Source organism: Megalops cyprinoides, chromosome 6 (genome assembly GCF_013368585.1).
Source record: "Megalops cyprinoides isolate fMegCyp1 chromosome 6, fMegCyp1.pri, whole genome shotgun sequence".
Taxonomy (NCBI): Eukaryota; Metazoa; Chordata; class Actinopteri; order Elopiformes; family Megalopidae; genus Megalops; species Megalops cyprinoides.
The window spans coordinates 33,393,235-33,408,067 of record NC_050588.1 but is presented as its reverse complement, the minus strand read 5'-3'; the positions used below and the strand labels follow the sequence as shown (position 1 = coordinate 33,408,067).

The 14,833-nt window shown below is 39.3% G+C and overlaps 2 protein-coding genes across 2 annotated transcripts; one reads left to right on the top strand and one right to left on the bottom strand.

Moving 5' to 3' along the window:
* Positions 1 to 820: 820 nt before the first annotated feature.
* LOC118779528 (cytochrome c oxidase subunit 6C-1) lies at positions 821 to 4,881 on the bottom strand. The gene is made up of 4 exons (XM_036531678.1): positions 4,786 to 4,881; positions 1,874 to 1,988; positions 1,148 to 1,279; positions 821 to 918 (listed from the first exon to the last, which is right to left on the bottom strand). The coding sequence occupies exons 2-3, from the start codon at positions 1,976 to 1,978 to the stop codon at positions 1,154 to 1,156; spliced, it is 231 nt and encodes a 76-aa protein (XP_036387571.1). The 5' UTR covers positions 1,979 to 1,988; positions 4,786 to 4,881; the 3' UTR covers positions 821 to 918; positions 1,148 to 1,153.
* Positions 4,882 to 8,568: 3,687 nt separating this feature from the next.
* On the top strand, positions 8,569 to 13,664 carry tomm34 (translocase of outer mitochondrial membrane 34). The gene is made up of 8 exons (XM_036531579.1): positions 8,569 to 9,072; positions 9,185 to 9,320; positions 9,660 to 9,759; positions 10,810 to 10,962; positions 11,475 to 11,632; positions 11,976 to 12,117; positions 12,400 to 12,526; positions 13,248 to 13,664. Exons 2-8 carry the CDS (start codon positions 9,191 to 9,193, stop codon positions 13,347 to 13,349), a joined length of 912 nt encoding a protein of 303 aa, XP_036387472.1. The 5' UTR covers positions 8,569 to 9,072; positions 9,185 to 9,190; the 3' UTR covers positions 13,350 to 13,664.
* The last annotated feature ends 1,169 nt before the right edge of the window (positions 13,665 to 14,833 follow it).

The window sequence follows — 14,833 nt, the reverse complement described above, 5'->3', positions numbered from 1 at the left end:
AACAGGGGGACCAACTTCCTTTCAGGCAGGTGTACCTACAAATGGCTAATGTATAATGAACGAACTTTTTACATAGAGCTGTTGTTTGAGCATTTTGGCAATGCCTCCGATATTCATTCATGTGTGGTTAGTGGTGTCCTGTTTGTGCAACTTTTCATACCACTTTATTAGAAGCACTGTATAAGTCATTCTGGACAAGACCGTCTGCTAAATGACAATAATGTAATAATGTCAAGGTTCCGCTTCAGAAACAACCGAACACATTCCTAACACACATAAAAAATCAAGCTTGCTTGATAGAATAACTCATGGTGTTCTTTACAGTTTTTTTTTTGGCACCATTCAATGTATTCCATTCAAGGTACAGTACATTACCAAGTTGGAAATACACTCAAATCTTCCATGTCTGAGAAATTTGTTTTGTGATTTTTAAAGTAAAAACATTCCCTCTGGTTCCATTTCAAATACTGATTATTCACTGAGAGCTTACAAATTTCAGGATTGAGTAATGCTGAATCATAATGTTCTAAGTAGTTTAATTTTGTAAAAGGTAGGAAAGCATATCAAAGTGGTTGTTATTAAAACTCCAAATGTCCAATTGGGTACAAGAAAAAAATCTTTTTCTAGCTGAGCATAGTAAGAGTAATGAATGCATGAACTTCTTCAGCATTTCATATTACCCAAAGTGAATTACTGAGTGATACTTACATGTTATATTGGGAAAATCCAGGTACTAATCTAATGTGTCTTCCATAATCATACTCAAATTATATGATAACCATAAACCAGTTTTTGGACACAAGTTTAGAGAAGAAACTGTTTTATTAGGTTGACTGTGAGCATACAGGTACTGTCCACTTAAACAAACATCATTATCAAGGTGCAGGAGGATTAGACCAGGAATGGATGAGTCTTCACCTGCAGAGAAAAGATTTATTATATATGGACTCTTTCCGTAAAATATAAACATTTGAACCTTTTAAACTGTATGTCAAAATTAAGAGAACAGTAAATATGAAATATTCCCCCTGACATGCTTGTGATACAGTACAGGGATATTCAACTAAAGGACGAACACAGCCTGCCCTGGTCTTTGCCCCTTCAATCATTGAGGAACCTCTGAGGATATCACAAATGAAACACTCACATGAGTTTATTCACCAGAAGGCCTGACACTCTCAAACACCCCAGCTTCTTTCATTGCATTGAATTCTTTCATGGCATCGTACTGCTTGTAGAAATCAGCATATGCCTGCTTCCTGGGCTCTGTTACTGCGAACTGCAAAGGGAAAGAATTTGTTAACCAAATGGATTTTCCAGTTTCAAATACAGAAACGTATTTCAACTGTACAGATATCTTTGTTAATGTGGTAACATTTCATTGATTTTTAAGTTAAGAAAATGCCAAGAGAATGAAAATATAGTTAGTGATAAAGAAAAATGGGAATTCAAACCTTTGGCTCAAAAATGAAATGGAAGTATCAAATCAACAAGGTCAAAGTTTTTGTAATCCTTATCCTAGTTAAGATTATGGTATAAACACTTATCTGCATTTAGCTGAAAATGTTTAATTCCTATTTATACAGCTGAAAGACACTTAACATCTTATCTGGATAAAATAAAGACCTAACATGCCTGCACAAAAAATCTGAAGAATGGGCACTGCCAGGTAGGGGGTTCTTGATGGTCTTTAAACAAAAAATCTTTTGGCTGACTGCAATGAGATATTAGTACCAAGGAAACATGAATATGCAACTGAAGTGAAATCTCGTATTCTTCACTAGTCAACGTTTAAAGTGCCTTTGTTCAAAGGCAATGGAAGTTGATGCAAACAGAAACCCTAAGGGACCCACTTCCAGTTTTGCGATCTAACCTTGAAAGCTGCTGCAGCAATCAACGATAAGGAGAAGGCGATCGGCAAGTGGAACCTCAGGCGTTTCCCAAGGAGTCCTCGCATGACTGGCTTCGGCAGAGACATCGTGAGATACCTGGAGATTAATGCAAACAGAGAATTCCCTCACATTTTGGGGAAAATACTTTTGATTTTGAATCATTAAGAATGTCACAATTACCACTGCATGATAATTCCATCTCTATGTTCGAGGTCAAAAGTTTTCATTTGAGACCTTTGTAGAGTTTAGAGAGTCAACCGTGATGCGTTCAGTCATACCATATCTGTAAAACGGAACCAGCTAGGTATTCCCATACACAATTTAGCAACAAATTACCGATCGGTAGCTGGGATATTTACAGTCCCCTCCAAAAGTATTGGAACAGCAAGGCAAATTCCCTTGTTTTTGTTGTTCACTGAAGATATTTGGGTTTAAGATCAAAAGATGACTATGAGACAAGAGTTCAGAATGTCAGCTTTTATTTCCTGGTATTTACATTTAGATGTGTTAAACAACTTAGGATATATCACCGTTTGTATTACACCACAGAATTTTTAGGTGAGCAAAAGTAAAGGAACAAATAATCTTAAAGTAAATAACATTTAATATTTGGTGGCATAACCCTTGCTTGCAATAACTGCCTCAAGCCTGTGACCCATCGACATCACCAAACTGTTGCATTCTTCATTTGTGATGCTATTCCAGGCTTTTACCGCAGCTTCTTTTAGTTCTTGTTTGTTTCGGGGCGTTTCTCCCTTCAGTCTCCTCTTCAGGAGGTGAAATGCATGCTCTATTGGGTTAAGGTCAGGTGATTGACTTGGCCAGTCTAAAACCTTCCACTTTTTTCCCCTGATGAAGTCCTTTATTTTGTTGACAGTGTGCCTTGGGTCATTGTCCTGCTGCATGATAAAATTCCTCCCAATTAGTTTGGATGCATTTCTCCGTAAATTGGCAGATAAAATGTTTCTGTACACTTCGGAATTCATTCTGCTGCTACCGTCATCAGTTACATCATCAATAAATATTAATGAGCCTGTTCCAGAAGCGGCTATGCATGCCCAAGCCATGACATTACCTCCACCATACTTCACAGATGAGCTTGTATGCTTCGGATCATAAGCAGTTCCTTTCTTTCTCCACACTTTGGCCTTTCCATCACTTTGGTAGAGATTAATCTTGGTCTCTTCAGTCCATAAGATTCTGTTCCAGAACTTTTGCGGCTCATCTCTGTACTTCTTTGCAAATTTCAATCTGGCCTTCCGATTCTTACTGCTGATAAGTGGTTTGCATCTTGTGGTACGGCCTCTATATTTCTGCTCTCAGAGTCTTCTTTGAACAGTGGATTGTGATGCCTTCACCCCTGCACTGTAGAGGTCGTTGGTGATGTGACTTACTGATGTTTTAGGGTTTTTCTTCACAGCTGTCACAATATTTCTGTCATCAACTACTGTTGTTTTCCTTGGCCGACCTGTTCGACATCTGTTGCTCAGTACACCAGTAGTTTTTTTCTTTTCCGGGACATTCCAAATTGTTGTGCTTGCTATGCCCAATGTTTGTCCAATGGCTCTGATTGATTTTCCTTCTTTTCTCAGCTTCAAAATGGCTTGCTTTTCTCCCATAGACAGCTCTCTGGTCTTCATGTTGGTTTATCCTCTTTAACAAGAAATGTAGTCTTTATAGGTTTAAACCCAGGCCAAAAAGTAGATGAGTCATGCAGAGCTATTTAATGTTTGATCAATCAACCTTAAAGGCAACACCTGGTCAACAACAAACACCTGTCAGTCACATGTTCCAATAGTTTTGCTCACTTGAAAAATGGGTGGGTTCAAACAAAGGGTGGTATGTCCTGAGTTGTTTAACACATCTAGATGTAAATACCAGGAAATAAAAGCTGACATTCTGAACTGTCTCATACTCATCTTTTGATCTTAAACCCAAATGTCTTCAGTGAACAACAAAAACAAGGGAATTTGCCTTGCTGTTCCAATACTTTTGGAGGGGAAAGTAGCTAGCTACTTAAATAATACAGTATCTAGCTACCTACCTTTGTCCATTTAGTGTGGCATGTCAGTAAAGCAACAGTGAAATTGAAGCGTCTCTCTGAAAATTCAGTTAACTAGCTATCTGACATTACGTGACTACTGGTAAGATCAGCATGTTAAAAATCTACCGCAGTACGTAGTAACGTTACCACCAGACAGTACCTTCCGGATACACTGTCAATAAGCGATACTGTCCGTACAGAAGACATGAGCTGGCTACCTAACTCTAAGTTTTAGAAGGCAAGACTACCTCTAGAAAAGATGCATGAAAATATATGTTAGACTTTGTAGCTTAGACATCTACATCCAGATGTAGCTGACGTTAGCTACATCAATAGCTCATTAAGTACTGCAGCGTGTGTAACTGAAACACATACCTAGCTCATCAAAAGACACCAATATTTTCTGTAACTCACCTAGGTCAGTCAGTCAGCTAGAAAACATCAGCTGGGTTAATACGTGAAGCTTGCTATACTTAGCAATGGCGCTAGGCAGTTGTGCAGTGGTCATCTGAGATAAACATCCACAAATACTAAAGATAACTAAATTACTTATACTTCTGGTAAATTAATTGTTTCCCAGTTTAGCAGTTAAATAAAGTTTGCTATCTGGTTTGCGTGGCGGAAGAGAGTTGCTTGCTAGCCATAATCAGATCGGAGTGACCCAGCCAGCTACGTTAGCTCATGTAAGCTAGCTACCAAGGCCTTTCAATTTTACACGGAAACATTTTTACATTTGCAATACTGTAGACCTTTAAAGGCAACTATTGTAGGTACGTATAACCAATACATTAACCATCTTGTATTTATCAAGAATAACTATAATGTAACACTTTTATTTAAAATACTCACTCGTTTAATACTCGACCTTCACCAGGAATATGACTTGATATGTGCAGAGGCGCAGACAAGAGCTACTGATCACAAAAAAGGACAAAAAGTACGCCCGGTGGCTGTTGGGGGCAAATCACGCAACATGAATATGGCAAGCGCGAAGGTACAAGCGGTTTGAACTGCTCTGTCTTCCTTCCTTTCGCGTTTTTTTTCGTATCTTGCCATTGGAGCTGCCACTTAGTAAATCGGGAAGGAGACGTGTTTGTCTGCTACGAATAACAACACATAATTTGCCTGGAATTAGCAAAGTTTTCCGAATTTGCATGGCTACGCTTAAAATGACATCACAAGACACATTCCCAAAAATGCAAACACCTACCCAAATTCTTGACTTTTCAAGAACCAGAATAAGGTTTCAGACATTTGTAATCATCATTGTAATACTGATTTGTCACTGCATTTTGGCTGACTGATGATTGCTCTTTTCATTTACCTTATTACAGACCGTCCCCAGCTGACAACTAAAATCTCACAGAAACCTCAGATGAGATGAAGGATGAGGAGATTATAAGAAAGTCTTGCAGTGATATCACTCATTGTTTTAGAAAGCTGAAAAGAATGGTGACTTATGAATATGTCTTCACCAGTCTTCACCAGTATGATGGACCACCCACCAAGTTCCTAAAACATTCCATTCCATTACAAAAGTACACTGTGTTTTTTTTTTTTTTTTGAAACGCAGGCCATGCCCTACACCTGGGCCTGGGTTCACTCCCAGCCATGTCATCAGGAAGCAATGACAAGGAGCACACAACAAGGGAGCAAATTGGCTTTGCCTCGCCAAGGGTAAAGATGAATAGGTTCCTTCGTCTCCCTGTTGAGGTACCCTCAAATGGTTTGGGATGCAAAGTCCCCAGGTAACGTCAGTGGGGATCCACCCATCCTCAGTCCTCCAACACATGTACCAACTGTATTGTAACCTGCTGGAAGCGGCTGAGGGAGATGGCCGGAATAGAGGGAAGCTCTCCAGTGAACTGATGTCTGTGGTACTAAAAGTGCACTGCTACTGGCATGTTGGTGCAATTATAAGGGCCATCCCACATTTACATTTACATTTATTCATTTAGCAGACGCTTTTATCCAAAGCGACTTACATAGGTTACAGTTCTTTACAATGTCATCCATTTATACAGCTGGATATTTACTGAGGCAATTGTGGGTTAAGTACCTTGCCCAAGGGTACAGCAGCAGTGTCCCAGCGGGGATCGAACCGGCAACCTTTCGGTTACAAGTCCTGCTCCTTAACCACTATGCTACACTGCCGCCCACTGCCGCCCACATGCACAACAACTCAGGAATTGGAGGTCAGTGGAACAAAGTCTGCTACCTGTCCTTTAAAATCAAGAATTGTGTGATAAACAATGTCATAGGTCCCACTGTTGAGAGAGTGAAGTTCTATTTTGACAGTTCGTCATCCATTCAGACAGGAGAAGGTACATTATGTACCTGAGGCAGTGAAAAAATATACAGTATGACTAGGGCTACTACATTATGTGCCTAAACACCCTGTAACTAGAAAGCTGATTTTCCATTATGTTGTTCCTGAAGCTGTGAGAAGAACAGTATCAAAAGGGAGTTCAGAACAGTCCAAGACCTCGGGTGAAAAAGTGTACATGCCAGGCCCTTGAAAAAGATGTCTTAGGAGCATATTTAAAATTGTTTTATTAACACCTTTGTGAAAGGAGATGTGTAGTTAGCACAGCATTTGAGCTTGCAGCTACATTTCAGTTGAGACATATGCATCCTTAGAGAAGGTATACATTGACTTAGTTGGCTGAGAACGCAAACAACAAAATGGTTATAGTTAACTGATCACCTTAATAAACTTGCAAGTGCATTTTCATGTCATAACAAGCCTCATTTTCCAAAGTTTAATGAAATCCTGGATATATTTCTGCTTAGGCATCAAAAACATATTTTTTCTGTTGTTGTTCTTTGGTGTAACACACTATCATTTGGTGCTGCATTTCTGAGCAAAAAGTGGGGACTTACCTAATCACTAAAACTGATAACAAAAAATTGAAAGGGAAATGAAGCTTGCCACAGAGATAATTACATGAATTTATAATAATATTTTATGGAAATAACCAAAAATTCATCTATATTTCCTTGACAAAAACATACTCTGGCACAAACAATTTAACTGGATGATGCAACTTATTTTACTAATTTCAAAGTATGTATTGACACGTTAAAAAGGAATGAACAGTAAATAAAACGAGTGCTATTTTGACAACAATAAATATATACTTTCATGTATTGTGCTGTGATGCCAGATGTTAAGGTCTGTGGTAAATCTTCAAAATAATTAAACAGAAATAAAAATGGACCAACAGTCATTTTTGAATGTTTATACTATATTGGTAGTGTCACTTTCTGCATTCTGCATGAGTGCTTCACTGTTATTAACATACTGTGTACATTTTAGCAGATCAAGAAATGCTGGTGAAACCTTTGAGAAACATACCAAAGGGAAAAAAAGAGCAACAAAATGTGGACAGGATGCCAAAACAAGCAGGGTGGAAGCACATGAAACATTTACTATATTTATCTCACACTTCTGCCAAAAACAGAAAGTATCTACAGTAGTGAAAGATGAAAGATGACTTGTGTTGTTTCAGATGTGTAAACATTCTTATCTTTCCTTGCCTGTGTTCATCTTCAGCAACACATGTAAAAAACATACCTGCCCAGACAGGGATGACCGCAGTGGAGCATACACGGATATGCCTACAGTTAAAGATAAAGAAGATCTTACTGCTGCTGTATATCACACTCCCTTTCATCTTAACTACTATTGTCTGTCAATCGTAAATGTCTTAAAGTACACTGCATAACTCGTCTCTAACTCTATCTGCCCAGTGCTGGCCAGAAGCAGATGGGCCTCCCCTCTGAGCCCGGTTCTGCTCAAGGTTTCTTCCTGATAGGGAGCTTTTCCTTGCCACTGTTGCCTTAGGCTTGCTCTCAGGGGGTCTCAGGCCTGGGAACAATGTAAAGCTGCTTTGTGACAACTTGTGTTGTAAAAAGCGCTATACAAATAAAAATGAATTGAATTGAATCTCAAGATCATGGCACAGACAAAGCAATGTACATGGTGCAAAGATGTGGGCTGGGAAGCTCTCAGTCGAGTAAAATTCTGGAGAAGTGCATGAATGTACCTCATCCCAAAAGAGATGAGTCAAAGGGTCTACAGTCGTGGCACAGTGACAAAATTCAGGTAACCCCATGCTACTCTATAGCTTTGAATCTGCACTGACAAAGAAACCACAAGTCCGTCACAATACTGAAGATGAAACAAGCAACACCCAAGAGTGAGTCTGAAACCAGGTGGACAGAAGTCATGTTAAGAGACAGTGAAGGTTTACAGGGGAGATCCCCCACATCCATACCTTTTAAATTACTTGTTATAGTAGGCCTAAAGCAATGTGGATACTCATCACTAGAAATTTAAATTTCAAGACACTTAGCTGTGGGATAACATTATGTTTTTTTTGTTTCCCCACTGGGATGCTACATAATGCATTTTTGCAATTACGTGCCATCTTCACATCAAACCTTTGCCCCTGCTTTTACTTATAAGTGCACTGACGACATACCGAATGTAAAGTAGCGTTACGTTAACGTTTTTTTACGATGCGAAAGTATAAAGCTTGTGCTTTACAGAACAAGCCACATCAGTCGTTACATTTATGTAACTTCATAGCAGCTCTGTCAAAGTAGACGTGTCGTGTCGCATTATTGCCGGAGGGTGGCTCACGATACTGTTTCATCAGCCCTGGCTGCAAATAGAAACCGAGTCTGCCGGGTTTAGCGCTCCAAACTAAGAAACGAAACGAAACTGAAATATTACACCACCAGAAAGGGGCCAGCCCACCGGGGACCAAGTCCTGTTGCTATTGCATTTCACTGTCTTGACTGCGAGCCGCATGATTGAATTGCTACCCGGCTTAATGCGGCCTTCCTACTGCAACTAGCGAGCTAGCTAGAGAAGGTTTAGAGGAAGAAAAAGGCTTATCAGGCTATTTTAAAAAGTAATTTGAATAGCCAACGCTAAGGATCGCCACCTCCAGTTGTGCGGTAGCTTTTTATCTGTAACAGACACGCTAGCTGAAGGCACTGGCCTTTTTTGTGTTTTTTGGTGTAGTTAGCTAGCTAGCTAACGTTAGCTACTGACAACGTATGAAAGTAAGCTAACTATCTAATTCCAATATTTATGCGAAGATCTAGCCGCAGTTAACGTTGCTGGTAAGTGAGCTTTTATGTACTTGTTATGTAACTACAAAATACGCTAATGATGTTTCAAACCGTGGACATCCAGCCACGATGCTAAGTAACCTTTCTATCGTGATATATTCAGATAAAGATGCCACAGAAGCGTCGTTCACAGACCTGGACCGAGCTGAAACAAGCCGGCAATGAATGCTTTAAAAATGGACAGTACGGAGAGGCCGCAAGTCTCTACACGCAGGCTATCCAAGTCGTGGAGAAGTCAGGTGAAGTTTCTAGCACATCCGCGACGGCTCTTCTCAGTGTTGATCAGCACACGTTGTAGAGGGCTGTTTCAGTTTATGTAGGTTAACTTGTTTGCTACCGTGATGAAAAGAAGAAACAAAGCACTTTAATAACTAACAAATGTTTAATCTTTTTTTCCTTACAATTATTTTATGTAATAAAATGCCATTTTGACGTAACAAATTGACAGATATTACACATATTATAATTTTTTTTCGGTCGTCAGCTTGCTAGATTCATTTTTCTTTCAGTTTTATAACTGGTTGGCTGAGAGGCTACATTCCATATTATTGGTTTTTAACCACTGTCAAACTACACAGGTAAGAAGAACCAAGAGGACCTGAGTGTCCTTTACTCCAATCGTGCAGCCACTTACCTGAAGGATGGGAACTGTTCCGAATGTGTGAAGGACTGCACAGTGTAAGTGTATTAACAGTCCTTTAGAAAATGCTTCCCAGCACTGTTCTTTGGGGTATAATGTGTGTTGGTTTTGGTTTCGGACCACAGTTAATCTGTGGTCTGAGTGAACTTTTAACTGAATACCGGTTTGAAGTAAACAACAGAAGTATAAATTGAATGGTCTTTGTTTGCTACTCATATGGTTTCATGGAAGTGTGTGTTTTGTACTGTAAACATGTAAGTAAAGGTGATTCCCGCACGTTATAAACTTCATTTGATACTCTCAAATGAATAGGTAATACAGAAGTAATGAGTTGTTCATTGGGGCCTGACAAGAATACATTTGACAATTAACTAAACATATTTAATCACAAGGTGCATATGAGCTATTTAACACCTCATATTATTTTCCCATTCCCTTCATGGTGTGATTTTTCAATATTTTTATTTGAAGGAACCCTCTGAATCCCTAAAGAGTTATAACTGTACTTTTTAATTGAAGCAAAGGGCCTGGTGATTTATATTTTTGGGAAAGAAAAGTCGGTTTTGTACAATTAATTTCTGTGACATTATGACTATTGTATACTGATTTCCCATCATTTTGAGCTGTTTTGTGGCCATCTGTACACTCTCCTATTGATGGATTGAGACACTGATAATTAACATAAGGCAGTTTTGATGGGTACTTGAATTTGAGGGCATAAAACCTTGAAAGGACTTAAACTGGTTGCATGAAGCTATGCATGTGGGAAGAGTGTAGCAGGTAATGTATCTCTAATATGCAACTTAACATTAATACATAATAGTGTTGATAATGATGATTATCATGATAATGCTCCATGCTAACTGTTGCATTTAGATTTTGCTGGGTGTATTTGCACACATAATATGTACTGTACACCTTTATAATATTTTCTGTGTTTCTAAGATACCTATAATTGATCTGACATAATGTATTCATATATTTAAAATCAGGTAATATTTACCTCCATTAGTATATTTCAGGATCATAAGGAAGTATCTTGCTTGTGTATGTTATATGTAAAATGTAACACTCTCTGTGTCCTGCAGTGCACTCGATCTGGTTCCCTTCAGTATCAAGCCACTTCTGCGGCGGGCAGCAGCATATGAAGCTTTGGAGAGATACAGGCTGGCCTATGTGGACTACAAGACAGCGTTACAGATAGACTGCAACATACCTGCTGCCCATGATGGAACCAACAGGTAATAACACATTTGCCCAGTGCAACAGAACAAGACCTATATTGTGCACTGTGCATGTTTGTTCTTAAGGGGATCAGTGTTGAAATTAAATTGGCTTTGTTTTCTTAGGGTGAAAGTTTGATGTGAATTTCACTGTAACAATATTTCACCTCCAATTACAAGCACATTCTGCTTGCAGAAGTCTTTTTACATTACATAGCTTGCAGACGCTCTTATCCAGAGCGACTTCCAGCACAAGAGAACAGAAGTGTGTGCATTCGAGTTGAATGAGCAAGTGTCAGGCAAAGCTAACACTACAAAAATGCAAAACGTGTAATACTTTTGACTAGCAGAGTGAACAGAAATTATGGCAAAAGATGATCATTCTAAGGCAACTCACAAGGATGACCCAGTGAATATTCAATAAATATGGCATTATATTTCATTCCCCAGACAAAGTGTAGGTAGTAGCAAGCAATTTGCTCAGGATTCATGCCATTTGTAATCACTGTGTCCTTCGTGCACCTTTTCAGAATGACGAAGGCGCTAACGGAGCAGGATGGACCAGCGTGGCGAGAGAAGCTTCCTCCTATTCCCACTGTTCCTCTTGCTGTGCGTGAGAGGATGTCTCAGGCAGTCACTCCCACCCCTGTTTCACAGCAGAATGGCACCTGCCCAAAGGAGAGTCAAGGTATTATGGCATACTGAGTTTCAGGGGACCTGGTCCAAGGGCTCTGGTTTGTGCAACAAACTGTAAGCATCATGCTACTTGTGGACTCAAAGACTAAAAAATAAATGTTTGACTCAATCAGTCAGTTCTAAGACATTTTCACATAAGCATTTGATATTGTTGTTAATTTATTCTTCCTGGCATCATAGGATTGAAAGTATTGAATGCATGCATGTGCGGTTTTATGCACAAGCCACATTTGCTTTCCTTTCTGCTAGTAGTACTTTCAGATACTTTTAGGTATAGACAGTGGGGGACGGGGGTGCCAGCAGTTGAGGAATGCTGATTCATCTGTCATCCGTAGGAGATGGTGCTGTGAAACAGGCCCTGGCCCTGAAAGAGGAAGGCAACGCACTGGTGAAAAAGGGGGAGCACAAGAAAGCCATTGAGAAATACACACAGAGCATCAAACTCAATCCCACAGAAGTCACTGCCTACACTAACAGGTCTGGAGCAGTACACAGAATCATTGGAGAACAGTAGAAGTAACAGGACCATGGTTCAAGGGCCTTGTGTGTGCATCTTACCATTATGCAAGGAAATCAGTGTTTGACATATGTTTTTTTTGTGTGGTACAAAGCTACGTATATAATGGTGGAACTTAACAGTAACTTCTGACTTTAATGTCACATTTTTACTGGGGAAAATTGCCATTTTGAAATACATTTATTGAACAGCGCATTTTAGCCATGGGGTTGTGATACTGATCTGCTGTTTCTACCATGCAGGGCGCTCTGCTACCTTTCTCTGAAGATGTACAAAGAGGCAGTGCGAGATTGTGCAGAAGCCCTTAAGCTTGATTCCAGTAACGTCAAGGCTCTGTACAGACGGGCACAGGCTTACAAGGAGATGAAAGTGAGAGCCTTTCAATCTTATGTTTCCATTTAAAATGTATAAATCGAACACCATCTTTTGGGTTACAGCCCAGATATCGTGGTGGTCGGGTATCCGTCTGTCTTTAGACTGCTGAATCACCGACTTCAGATAAAAGACCGTTTTTCTGGGACTTCATCAATCAAGGAGTTATCAGTCAATTGTCAAAGAATCACACATTTCCATAGAACACCTTTGTATAAGTTACTGAAGTGATTAATTTAGTTCATTGTCAGTTTCATTTGTGATGATTTTGAATGAGTACTGCTCTTAAGTCGTGACTCATGGTGAGCTGAACAGAAAAAGATGGTGTCTGTTAAACCTTTGACCTGCTTCTCCCATGTTCATGCAAATGGAAGGTGAGGCATGCATTTGCCAAGCAGCTGGGGTAAACCATACCCTCCTGTTATCCTGTTAATTATGTATTAAAAAAATAACTTTAAATACCTTGATTTGGCATTTGTCACTCAAATTGTGATGTAAGTAGTTGTAGTAGTGAAGACACAAGTAATATACTCTCTTGTTCTTTAGTCATTTTTGCAGACGTATGCATTTTTTTTGCCCGACAGTTTGTGAATATCTGCCCAGGAGCACCTGAAATGTGCTCTGATGTCCATTAGATATATTTTTTGTTATATTACTGGTGCATTATCAAGATAATTTCAATTCATAACATATAACTGTGTCTACCTCTTCTTCCTAGGACTACAAGGCCTGTGTTGAAGACCTTAACACCTTGCTGAAAATCGAGCCGAAGAACACGGCCGCGCGGAAATTACAACTTGAAGTGCAGAAGATTAAGTGAGCCTGCAATGGGAATGCCTACGGCCATTAAGGGCCTGGTGCTGGTTTGATGTCCACTCTCTAAGTGCCCGTATTTAGCTGTTCTTCGATTTCTCATGTCGCCCGCGATGTAAACCTGCCAGCCTGTCACCAGCGTTTTTTCAACTGGTGTGGCGTCCTGCTGCATGCTGTGATTGATGCTTTTCCGGTCAGAATGGGGCCAGTACAGATAATAGCCCAGTCACTGCATTGGTAATTGAGCCTTAAATAACTGAATACCTTGGAGTGAAAACAAAGAAATATATGCAGGGATTGTAGATTCATTCTTTTAAGCAAAATGGCGTATTTATATTTGGCTCCTGTGTCATGAACTTTCAATAAACATGTTTTACACTCAGTTAATTTGAATTATTTTTAAAAAGTCATGTTAAGGACTTTTATTTCAACACAGTTATGTTAACATGGCTTTGCCTGAAAATTGGTAATGCTATGGTAGGTATTTGAAGTAATTTATTCAAGGCTTTGAATACTAACTTTCTATAAAAGATGGTTCTGCTTTCCATAAACCAATAAAAATGGTTTAATATCCAGGTGACAATGTCAGACAACTACAAACAATTTTGTTTTGGCAAATATTGAAGAAACTGCAAAGCTTTCAAACAGAATCAACCCCTATGCATAATGAAGAATGGTTAGCCATCCAGAAAACAAACTTAATGTATTACAATTAAGGCATTCATACGACAAGGACAAAGGCATTATTAGAGTCAGGAGTGAGTCTCAGGTCATTCACAACAAAATCAGTCTCTGCTGTGGTTTGCACAGAGACCTAAAAATATATTCATCAATCTGGTGTGTGTTAAATAGCAAGTAATATACTTGCTTAAAAAAATATTTTTCAAGAGTTTTGCTTAGGAAATGAAGGCTAAAACTGTACATAATGGGCTTGGATGCTAAAGTCAAAGATGTATTCAGGATAGATTTTAGTAGCGTTTCTCCTGTTCAGAAGTGACATGCTTTAGTGTGAGTGACAGGCTTTACAACGCATATGTGATTTTCATGAGCCCATTGCTGTTATTTGGTGAAGCTTTTTTGCAGGGTCATAACATAATGGAATGCTGTCAATCTGCTTTAGTCAATGAAATTCCAGTGGAACGCAGAACAGAATACCCTGAACTCTGTTGGTGTTCCAGAACAGTCCGAAAGAAGGATACGTTCTATATGTATCTAAGGATCTGCCATGGAGATTATTCCATAAAACAAGACTATTCCATAAAATAACTCCACCTCCGACTTCATTTCCTGTAGAGTTCCATCAACAATGAATTACACCTACACCCCACAGCAGTGCTAGTGAGACTGGGTGAGAACAGTTGATCCTTGTGCCCACATTGTGGTACCTCTCTGGAACTGGGCTTTTCAGATTCTTCTCCATGAGGGTCAGATTTAAAACAAGTGATTCAGATGGGGGAAAAAAAAATTGTTCATTTTCCTGTTGATAAAAAA